General features: G+C 39.0%; 1 protein-coding gene across 1 annotated transcript in view; it reads right to left on the bottom strand.

The window, feature by feature from the left end:
* Window positions 1–294: 294 nt before the first annotated feature.
* nos1 (nitric oxide synthase 1 (neuronal)) overlaps window positions 295–11,382 on the bottom strand; it is a 62,784-nt gene continuing 51,696 nt past the window's right edge. Inside the window, exons 23-29 of the mRNA XM_041788215.1 lie at window positions 10,349–10,559; window positions 9,132–9,219; window positions 6,893–7,014; window positions 5,305–5,453; window positions 4,735–4,929; window positions 4,243–4,361; window positions 295–1,104 (exon numbers count right to left, since the gene is read on the bottom strand). Coding sequence (XP_041644149.1) covers window positions 1,089–1,104; window positions 4,243–4,361; window positions 4,735–4,929; window positions 5,305–5,453; window positions 6,893–7,014; window positions 9,132–9,219; window positions 10,349–10,559 — 900 coding nt within the window. The 3' untranslated portion in view covers window positions 295–1,088. The remainder of the gene's footprint in view (window positions 1,105–4,242; window positions 4,362–4,734; window positions 4,930–5,304; window positions 5,454–6,892; window positions 7,015–9,131; window positions 9,220–10,348; window positions 10,560–11,382) is intronic.

Genomic DNA, 11,382 nt, shown 5'->3' with positions numbered 1-11,382 from the left:
TGCCATTTTACAGTAGGGTTTCCTATATTTCCCATAAGCACATTACTGTGGTAAAGATATCCCTATCTTGCTCCAGGGGAATGAGCTTCATTCAAAAAATCCTTGATCTGTTAATGATAAACTATCATCCATGATCACATAATTTGGAACAAATGCTTTTCGTATATATTTGATATACATATAAATACTTAACCTTTGGAGAGCCCTGAGGCAGTTAAAGAGTGTTTATTTGTTATTAATTAGAGTATATTTCAATATGTACTGACTTGCTAGTAGCTGCCCTGCATGCTTTTATGTAGCTGATGTGGGCTGAGCGAGTACTAGCTGAGAAAACATTCTGATGTTATGAGAGGACAGACAGGCCACTACAAAGAGATCTGGAACAGAGGCTGATATATTCTGATGGATTGCCAAAGAAGAGCAAGATAACGTGTTTGTTGAGGCTGTGACAGAATTGCTGTTTTCATAATTCAGGGTGAGCTGTCAACACGCCAAATTTGTTCACACAAATATCTGAATTTTTCTGTCTGCATGCCTGTACATGATTCACAAATACGTCTCTCTCTCTTTTAACTTTACCTGAAACAACAGTCGTCAATAAATCAAAAAACAGCCCTGATTCTCATCTGAAATTTAAAATTGACCTAGGTCAAACTTCAGAAATGTCTGAGTTTGTTTTTTCAATGCCAGACACTTCCATGTAAGTATAAAACCCAAATAAATGCCTTTAAACTGTAACAATAACACAGAGTACATTATATTTCTCGAATATATTCTTGTCTTGGTCATGCATTGCACAATGAGGCAGGTCATTACACTAGGTGCACACATTATGAATCAAAATGATCAATTTATCATATTTGGAAGTATCATCAACAAGCAAAAAAGAAATAAAAACCTGAATATCAGAGAACAGAATATTTTCAACTTGCTACAGACAAAAATGCAGAGCCCAACAGAAACATTAAATTGGTATAAAAAATGAAAGAAACTCATTTTTACAGTACAAAAAAATGGCACAGTATTCTTTCACCAGCGTTGCTGTGTCCTCTAGACTGGTTTCCATCAGAAAGCCCCGGTTTGAAGACTTACAAGCAGAAAACCCTAAGAGAGAAAAGACAGAAGGAGAGAAAGACAGACAGAGATGAACAGAGACATAGAAACAGACATGTTACACTCATTACTCATCCAACAAGCAGGGTCTTTGATGGCCAAATGTGAAATTCAAGTGACAATCCACACAGGAGCCATCGTCTGTGATGCATTATGTTGGTACTTAATGAGCCATAGTGGCTATGTAGGGCCCTTGTTTCGCTCTCATGACGAGGGTATATGAAGTGTTTAATCTTGAATATGCACAAATAACGGCAGAAACAACAACAGAAATGGAACAGAGCCACTCGCTCTCACTCTAATCCTGTTAGTTTAAAGGCCCTCATCCACAGGTTTCCATGGTAACCAACTCTGTTTTCATCTGAAAGTGGGGAAGATAACACCTCAGCAAACGCCAGCAACTACAGGTTGCAGATTGGAATTGGATTTATACAAACGTCTCCCAGAGATAAAGCTGCTCCTGTAATCTTACCAGCAGGGATAAATCTCAATGGGCTGAACTAAAACGGTTTTTTCTCCTTTAAATATAAGCTCACACCGCTGGAAAATGAAGGGACAACAAAGCATCTTAAAAAAAACACAGATGATTGAAAGTATTATAGATCTTAAACATCCCATACAGTGCAGGAGTGTAGCAGAAGTCAAGTGATTTCTTTTAATTGTTTAATGAATACACCACTTATTATTATTTCTTCAAGAACACACTGACATTGGTCCAGTGAGGGAGAAGAAAAACATAATATATATGAGCTGTGTTTATAATAAAAATGAAAGGTAATAAGTTTAACTAACTTGTAAATCTTGCGCTTGCTAATTTGATTTACAAATTTAACTATTTAGCTGTGCAAATCCCTAGTCTAAATGTTTAATCAGATTATTTAAGATAAAGTTTCAGGGGAAAACTGGACCAAATGGTCAAGCAATAGAAACATATACAAAAAAATCACACACACACATCTTTGCATTATAGTTTAAGAGTTATTTCATATCCTGGAGACATGTTACTGAAATTTCAACTCATAGCCAAACAAATGCAACCTCTTACGCCTCCTTAGAAGAAGAAGCTCCACCCCCAAACATGCACTGCCATAGAGATGACACTAAGAACAGGAGCAGCAAGGTGGGAGTGTTTATTGCCTGCAGATTACACTCTAAACCCAAATTAGTTAACATTAATAATAAGAATGAGTAAACCAATTGCCTTAAACCACTTTAGCTTTTACACAAGCTGATACTAAAGAGGTCAAGTTGTATTTACATAGAACCTTATTTTATGCAGTAGGCATATTAAGTGTATATTAGTAAATAATTAGTTCACATAAATGAAGTCTAAGTTGTATGAAATAACAATGCTAAGTTTAACTTACATAAAAATATAAGAAACTAGAAAAGCACTCAGAGAGCGCAGACCGCCATTAGCCCTATCTCCCAATAGTGAAGAATCCATTAAAAACATTCCTGGATCCAGACGGTGATCTGGATCACTCCCAAAATCTAATTCACTGATTACTCCCTCCCTGGTGGGGTGGAGACACGATGAGGCAAAGCATTGGCTTCGCTACGTGTGGACTGTCATGGTGGAAGCATTGCCTGCCGGTGCCAACAGATGCACTGACAGTCTCACCAATGGTTTTTTGAAATAGCCCCTCCCCCCTCTTAAAGAACTAAACATACAAAGTTATCTCAGCTTAACATGGCCATTGCATTGCATCTTTCAGCTGAAAAATACAGACGACTAATTTAATTTAGTAATATCAAAGTTTTTTGACAAAACATGAAAGAATTATTAATGATTGATAAAAAGTCTAATTAGAAACAAAATCCGGGTTTACAGTATAGTTAAAAAGCTGAAGCATGCTGTAATATGGCATAGAATTGAAAAGGAAAGCAGTGTAGCAACCCTAATGTTGCTTATATGTCAGGCAGACACTGATCAACCTCTTCAAACTTCTTGACCATATTTCTTTATTTTCAGATCAACTTTTTTCTCTGCTTCAACCTTTTCTGGCCATCCCACCACCTTTACAGTGTTCACTTGTAAGCATGTAACAGATAATATCATTCAGTGTGGTCCCTGATCACTCCATTCTCCTTCCCTTCATCCTGTGCATTATCTCCAAAGACACCTGCTGCGAATGTAACCCCAGCTTGATAAAAAGGTAAATGGGAAATAAGGAACTGGGTTTTTGTTGTGATGTTGATACTGTCCAACTTACTCCAAAACAAAGACTGAAAATGGAAAGTAAAAGTATAATATGTTACAAATTCATAGGATAAGGAGACCTTTATGGAATCGAGTTGGATCTGGTCTGAGGTTCACTCAGATCTTTGTTCTAGGACACATACTAACCTCAACAACTTTTATGCTGACTTTTGTTCCTGAGGTATTTACCCTCAGTATAAATCTTTACAAATATGAGAAAGTTCTTCTTTTGTAGATAGTAATGGGTTCTCTATACCAGCATTTCACCCCAGTCAAAATGCGTGAATAAAAAGACAAATTCTACACCCCTATGACTGCAAAGTTACAAACAAAAGGGGTTACTATTGGACAGAGCCCCTATTCCTCACCTGCTGAACTGGGAAAAACCAAACCCACAGCATTCTTCTTGTGTAGTCTATAATGATGTAAACCTATTCAATTACTGACCCAGACATATATATATATATATATATAAATATAATAATACCTTTTTACAGTACCAGAGGGCACCCTAGTTGAGAAAGGCTGCTCTTTACAAATAAAAATGTTTGATTAGCTCTTGAAAAGGTAGCTCTGCTGAATATTGTAAGTTGTACAAAGCCTCATGTGGCTCCAGTCCAGAAGATGTCTCGGAAATTGCCTTAATTGGTGCTGCTCGACTCATTTAACACTGAGCACAAGAAATCTCATAATCTATAAATAATATAGCAATAAACCTTGATTTCAGAGTTCAGAATCCCTGCTATAATTATACCTCACCAACAGATGTATGACTCAACCACTGCAAGCTTTTTTTCTTCTTTTGGTATAGATTTTCTTTGAAAAATGGATTGTGAGTTTTTATGAACGCATCTGCCTCAAGGGAGAAATTTAAGGAGCGAGTCACTGTATAAAAATTGTTGGAGAAAAAAGGAGACAGTGCTTACTCATCTGAGTCCTTTTTGCTTTCTTCAATGTAGGCGATAGACTCTGAACGAAGCCGGTTGGTGACCTCGTAGGTACGCAGGGTGACACCAAAGATGTCCTCATGGTAACGGTTCTCATCCTGGAAACCGAAAGGTGTTGGAAAGAAGGGAAAAGGTAAAAAAAGGGGCAGTGGATACTGTTTGATATTGATTTCTGACAGCAAAAGGCATGATATCAGAAAAAGAGCATTGTTAAGGCCACTCCAACAGCAAAAATCAGCCTTTTCTGCAATTAAACGCAAATAAACACGTTTTTTCAGTCAATGTTTTTCTAAGTTTAAAGCAAAGGGCTCACTTTCCAGTACTTTTTTGGCTCTTAACTAGAAGTCACCCTTTCCCTCCATTTCAGCAGGAAGAACAGGGATAAAGCAACTGTCACTATTACTGTAGTAGTGTTAAAACTATGCAAATCATTTGTTACACAGTCACCTACTCTGTTTCCTTCAGTCTTACCCGAAGCTTGCTGATGAAGAAGCCAGCATCCTCCAGGGTCATGCTGCCCTGCTGTTTGATGATTTGTTGGACAGTCTTAAGAACGTCTCCGGCCATTGTCACATCCCCGCACACATAGATGTGTCCCCCCTCCTCCCTCAGGCACTTGTACACCGTCTCTGACAGCTGCTCGCGCAGAACATCTTGTACATATTTCTGACAGAAAGGCAGAGGAGGAATGATGCGTGAGTGTGAAGAAGTCAATTGTGAGAAAACTGGAAAAGGAGACAATGTGAAAAGCAGTGAGAAGACAACTGACGGACAAGAAATAAAGTCAAATAAACCAAATTTGAAAACTGTGGCTTAAGTAAAGCTGTTTTGCCCAAGGACTAAATAAGACCAAAAAGTTATCTCACAACAATGAAAAACTGGAAGAGAATCAGAAAAAAGAAAACAAATAAAAAGAATCCTCAGCTTTCTTTAAATCACCCCTTCTTCACTCTGTGATTTGATTTCAAACCCACACAGCAATACACAGAGCATTATGATGAGCTGACTCATCCAGAGTTATGGACAAGTTAGCACCTGTACCTTTGGTTTGCCAGGCTCTCTGGAGTAGGCCGTGTACAGCTCCTTGAACACCTTTTTGTTCTTGGCCTGGATAGTCTCCTCCTTGTAGATGTGATCCATCTCAGACTGCCGACAGCCAAATACCAGGATCATGGGGCACAACTCCATCCCTAAGGATGACAAGCAGTCTCTTCATTACTCTGAATGCTGCTGCAGGAGTGATAGTTAAAATCTCTGGCAGGGATTTGCTCTAAATTCCATTTTTACTTAGATGCACATTAGGGTGACCATATGTCCGGCTTTTGGCCGGACAGTCCGGAATTTAAATGCCTTGTCCGGCGTCCGGCGCAGCCTCAAGCTGGACGCTTATTTGTCCTCCTTTTGGAGTCGCACCTTTACGTAATGCAGCATATTGTCCATTGCTCTCTTTCTCTGCACATCAGTCCGGTGTTTGTATGTTAAATATGATCCTGGTAATGTATACAACGTTGACCAAATATAAACTTTACCTGGCCATCACACATTAGTAAATCAACTCTAAAGGTATCTTTTTTTTGGAGATCAGTGCCATCTGTGATCAATAAATTGCGTGCAGTGTCTGCTCGCTCTCCTACGCTCTCTCTCCTGATACTTGCTGCACAGACACTTTCATCATGTCTGCCCCGTAAATTAACCCGTTATTCTCCAACCTTTCTTGACAAACGTTAGCTTCTTCCATTGTTTAGTTTGTTAATTCCCGCGCTAGTTCTGATAAGGAATTAATTGACGTTGTCAAGATGATTGCAAGATGATTACACTGAAGCAGAAACATAGAGAGGAAGAGAGAGAAGCAAAACGGATGAGCTGCTGTGTGTGAGGGAAGGGGAGGGGTGCAGGGGTGAGTGTGAGGGGGTGTAAGGGGGGCAAGATTAGCTGGTTTATGTTAGTTTTATTTTGAGGAGAAGACCCCAATAAAACAGATAGCTAATTAAGTGGGATTAATGTTATGATGAAAATCAACCTATAGTGACCACTTTTATTAGAGGGATGGAAATTAAAAATATCCTTATTATTGCAACATGGAATATGATCATCAAAATCAATGAGAATTTTACTAACTAAGAACTGTGTCTTTTATATGCAGCTAACTCTGTCTAAATTGCAAAGACTTTGTATCTATTATTATTGTAGTAATATATCCTTTAGTTATTTTAGTTGTTCTAAGATACTTTTGACTATTGTTAAGTGAGTATGTTGGGGCGATAGTGGTGGCAGTGTTTGGGGGCCTCATATCAGAGTCTGCTTAGGGCCTCACTTTGGCCAGGGGCACTCCAGGATGTAATTGTCCTTCAATTAACGGAATACCCCAGAATCACCGTATCATGACACCATCAGTATCATGGACAAAATTGTATTGTAGCAGGGAATACACTAGAGTCCTATTTTTTGCGATATTCTTGTTTCACGAAGTGCTGCAAAGTGCCCTCCTTTTTGGTGCAGTGGAAATGGCCACACTAATGCACATATGACTGCATTCTACCTTCATGAATTAATTTTACACTTGCCCTATATATTCTGAAAATTAGCCATCAAATTCAGAAGATTCTGGAGGAAAAAGGAGAAAACTTACCATTATGTTCAAGGTCATATAGTCTCTGCTGCCAGAAGCTTCTGAAAGGGGCGATTCCTGTTCCTGGACCCACCAGGATACAAGGTGCTTGGTCATCTTTGGGAAGTTGGAATGATGGTGCACTTAAAAAAGACAATAGAATAAAAAAATCACAATAATAGTAAACTAAGTAAAAAGACCTGGAAAGGGTTACATTTGCTTTGTGTGTCAGAAACAGCCGGGGCAGGCAACTTTGTTAGATAAGACTTGGTTAGATTGTAAAGTTAACAAACCCAGACCTCCCACCAGATATATAAACATATATAAACATGCACTGCATGACTACTGTCAAGAGTCAACAAGGGAGCATTGAGAAGATAAGCATAGTTAAGGATGTCTCCATTGACCTGGATTTTTTGAAGTACTGCTTATTTTCAATACAAAGCCAATGCAGTTCAGTCTTTTCAGCGCTTGGTGTCTTCAGTTCACTCACTCTTTAAGTCGGTATACTCATTGCACTCTCAGTTGGAAATTGGTTGACTTTTAAAACACTGCCTCACTTTTCAATGTCACTTCTCCCTCACCAACCACTCAAATGGGGATGTCTGTGGGTTGAGAATTGAAGGACCCTAAAATTAAAAACATAAAGCCCTGTCGGTAGAAAACACCTATCCCATGATTGATATAACTGCATGTCTTTTTTTCCCCAAAAACTGTTGGACAAAATCCTTTTTTTTCAGAATAAAAAAAAATTTACATAATGCATGATGTAAGACTATATTTTTGTAGACAACTAGGCATCAGTTCCATAAGTTTTTGTAATATGAATGCTGTATTTCTTTTTTTTTTCACAGTAAACAGAAAACACAGTGTGAGTAGCCTTCTGTGATTTTCCATTTAAATATCTGCTTTGGTTTTAACAAGTCATGTGGTTCAGTTCCAAGTAAACAGCAGCTTTCCTACAGTGACATCCAAGCTAACAGCTAACGTGACAGCAGGCACAGGATATACCGGACAAGGCGACTGCAATGATCAGAAACGCAAACTGACCAGGAGTACAGCAAAAATATCTCTTCCGTCATGGACAGCTTTCAGTGTTGCTCTCTGCACTTGTTTTGTTAAAGACACGTTTTCCAGTTCAGACAAAACCAAGGCTAGTCAAAGCTAATCACTCTGCTAGCAGGCCTTGTATACGACCAGTCGCAACAACTAACCTTTTCCCCCTTAACTATCACACAGTTGTGGTGAAGCAGGTTGGCAGAAGAGCGAAAACATTGTTTTCTGTCTGGCGTGCTGTATTAATGGAATGCTGCCCATTTCTGACAAAAGCACCACTGTCACCAATTTTGAGCTATTTGCTCCACTACTAAGCCTTGTATACGTGCATTCATACAAGAAGCAACCCTTTCCGTCTTAACTATCACATAGTTATGCCGAAGCAGGTCGGCAGAAGAGCGAAAATGTCTTGGGCTTGTTTTTATTCTTTATTTCATACAGAAACATGGTCCAGTTGTAGTCAAATGGATGCAATGCTAAAGCTATATCTGAGGTATTTCCAGCTGTGGAGGCAGCCATTACCAAGGGCTTCCGGTACAACTGCCAAAATTTCCACCCACTTAATTGTTCATAAGTCAATATTTACAGCTAATATAGGTGGATTTTTATAGCCAAAATATCAGATGTAAATATCAGCAGAAGTTTTCATATTTGCTTATACTGATATCACGCAATGATATCAAGCATCCCTAGTGACATGGCTATCATTAATTGTAACCAACCACCTCTCTGTGGTATTTTTGTGTTACAAAAAAAAACCCCTTGACTCGTTTTTCCAAACATTGTAAAAGCATGGCTCATGGACACTGAATGAGCAGGCAGATTGCACACAAGTACCCAGGTAAGTAAGCTATCAATCATTAAATGATTAAATGGAATCAGATGAACCACTTCAACAGTATATTTTTCACGTAAAGATCAAGGTCAAATTCATTTATGCTTCAGAGCAAACAGGACTAGAGCCCAGGTGTTTTACAATCAATATTAAAACACACACAAAACTACTTAAATAAATTGTTTCTCGGAAAGATCTGAGCTTTTCAGTCTTTTCCTTCTTTCTAGGCACACACACACGCTTGGCTATAATATACCAATCTAAATCTCTGAAGGAAACACAATCATCTTGTTGCCTGAAAATATATATATCATTCTCAGATAAGCCTCAATCCTTATTACACTGCTTAGAAAAACATGAAATATTTACCTTCGGACAAAACACGGCACCATCTCTCCTTTCTCTATCCTGTTGAGCCATGATGAACACACTCCATGGTGGATTGGTCCTCCTCCATCTGAAAGAGATTATTACCAGGCAAGCACTTCACTCTTTTCTCTCACCTCCGCCTCCCACTCTCTTTAAGTGCACAAGCTAACAGGACAAGAGAGGCCTTTCACACTTTCCAAGGCTTTGGCCAATTTTCTCTCTCTGCCTCCATTTTAAGGGGAAATTACGGTAATTCAACCCTTGCTTTAACAATCACTGAAACATGATGCATGAGTACATACCACATGAGTGGGGAGAAAACAGTAGTGATGGCATTTGGTAATGTTTGCTGATGACTGAAAGGTAATTTTAAAGGCAGAGCTTTACGAGCCTTGTGATTTTCTTCTTGTGATAATGAACTGGCCAATGCATTTCATAAGCTTCATGACGGACTGGCGCACAAAAATTTTCACAAAAAAAAAGGGCTTAGTTTTCTTTGTATCTCAGTATTCATTTCAGATAATGATATATAACAGTGAGTAAACCTGCAGCTACACCTACTGGGGAGTAAAACCGTTTAATTCGTTTATCAAATTAGCTGGCACAAGATTTACTCAATTGAACCAATAACACAGACATGAAATCCTGGTCTATAATAATCTTTTAAAACTAAAATGTATCTCCCACCACTAGAAGCTGCTGTAGCTTCAGTTAAAGGTCGCTGCCTTCCTGTCAGAGCTTTCCCCCCGCACTTTACTGGAGGTAAAGATAAGAAGCTTAGCAGTTAGCATGCAGTAGGCACAGCGCAGTATGACAGGTTTTTAAGTAAAAAATGGAAATAAAGTGGTATATAGGTTATCAAGGGTTGAACTCTCATCTAACTACTTAACTGAAGAGAAAAAAAGCCATATATCAAAGCAGGATTAATCTGCAAAGAGAAACGAAGGTTGGCTAATGTTAGCGGGTGGGATGTGAGCCTGATATACTCTGTACAGCATGGCTAACACAGTGACCCTGTGATGAATTTGACTGTTTTCTAAGTATTTTGTTCTCTTCAGACTAGTCGATTAAACACAAATTAAAATGAGACTTTAGCTGAATGGGGAAATAGATGCATAAAAACATCCCTAACACCTACACAGCCATAAATCTCTGGAGAGACATTAGCTAATGCTTAGCTCCAAAAAACAGCTCCTGAGGAATATCTATGTCCTCACCTTTGGCTCTGTAAGAGACCACAGCGACGGTGAGATGGATCTCTCCCGTGTGCAGGTCTGGAGAGGAGCTGATAGAGTAGTAGCGAGGCTGCAGCAGGGGTAGCTGGGTGAGCAGAAGAGTAGAGGGCATCTGGATTGAGGGGAACTCCTCCATCACCTCCACCAGTGTTGAATTGTTGTACCACTTCCACTCCTCATACTCCTGCAAGCCCTGGATGACAACAAAGGAAAAACTGCAGTTTAATTTTGATTCCACTAACTAGTTGAACCCTTATCATTCTAGAAGGCAAAGAAAGATCAAAATAAGAGCAACAAAAGAGGACCCATTCCACTTTAAGATCTGTAAACAGGTCTGACTGGAGAGCAGGAGGCAGAGTCATTCACCATTGACTGCCCAGCTGTTTCTGTGTGTCATCACTGACATTTGAATGGGATGAATTTAGAGCACCTAAAACACACTCTGATGCATATCTGACAAGTGCTTTGTTCTCAGTCTGCTAATGAGGGACACCATGACCATCAAGAAGTCGACTGTAGTCTCCATTCTGAGCCTGCAGCACTGTTTGAAGCAAGGTAAGTAAAATTAGTGACATTTCAAAACCAAAAGTACTTTTTTGCCTTGGTTTTTACCCTTGATACACAGTTGGGTGTGAAGGACTTTTCATAAAATTTCAGTTCTTTACATTGTTAATGCAAATCTTTCAAAGGCTTCTGAAATTGTGGACACTGTGCAGCAATAAAGCCAACAACACACTTGCATGTTCTGCTCTCCTCTCACCGAGAAGCTTCACGTGAAAAAAAAGTAAATTTGAAGTTTGAAAACCCCTCCTTTGGTCCTGAAATTATTTCAAAATTCAATGTACACATAAAGTATAATTATTCTGAGTGATTCTACTGTACTTCATCTTTTTTTCTGAATCCCGAAGCTTTCCATGTTTTCCTTCTTGGTTTAGTGACAATTATTCAAAGTATGAGTGTATGACTCACCTACTGACTGGAGCCAGCTTTTACCACACATTGACAAAATGGAGACT

This window comes from Cheilinus undulatus, linkage group 5 (assembly GCF_018320785.1).
Source record: "Cheilinus undulatus linkage group 5, ASM1832078v1, whole genome shotgun sequence".
Lineage (NCBI taxonomy): Eukaryota > Metazoa > Chordata > Actinopteri > Labriformes > Labridae > Cheilinus > Cheilinus undulatus.
The sequence above is the reverse complement of the archived record's forward strand: the minus strand, read 5'-3'. Positions and strand labels throughout refer to the sequence as shown.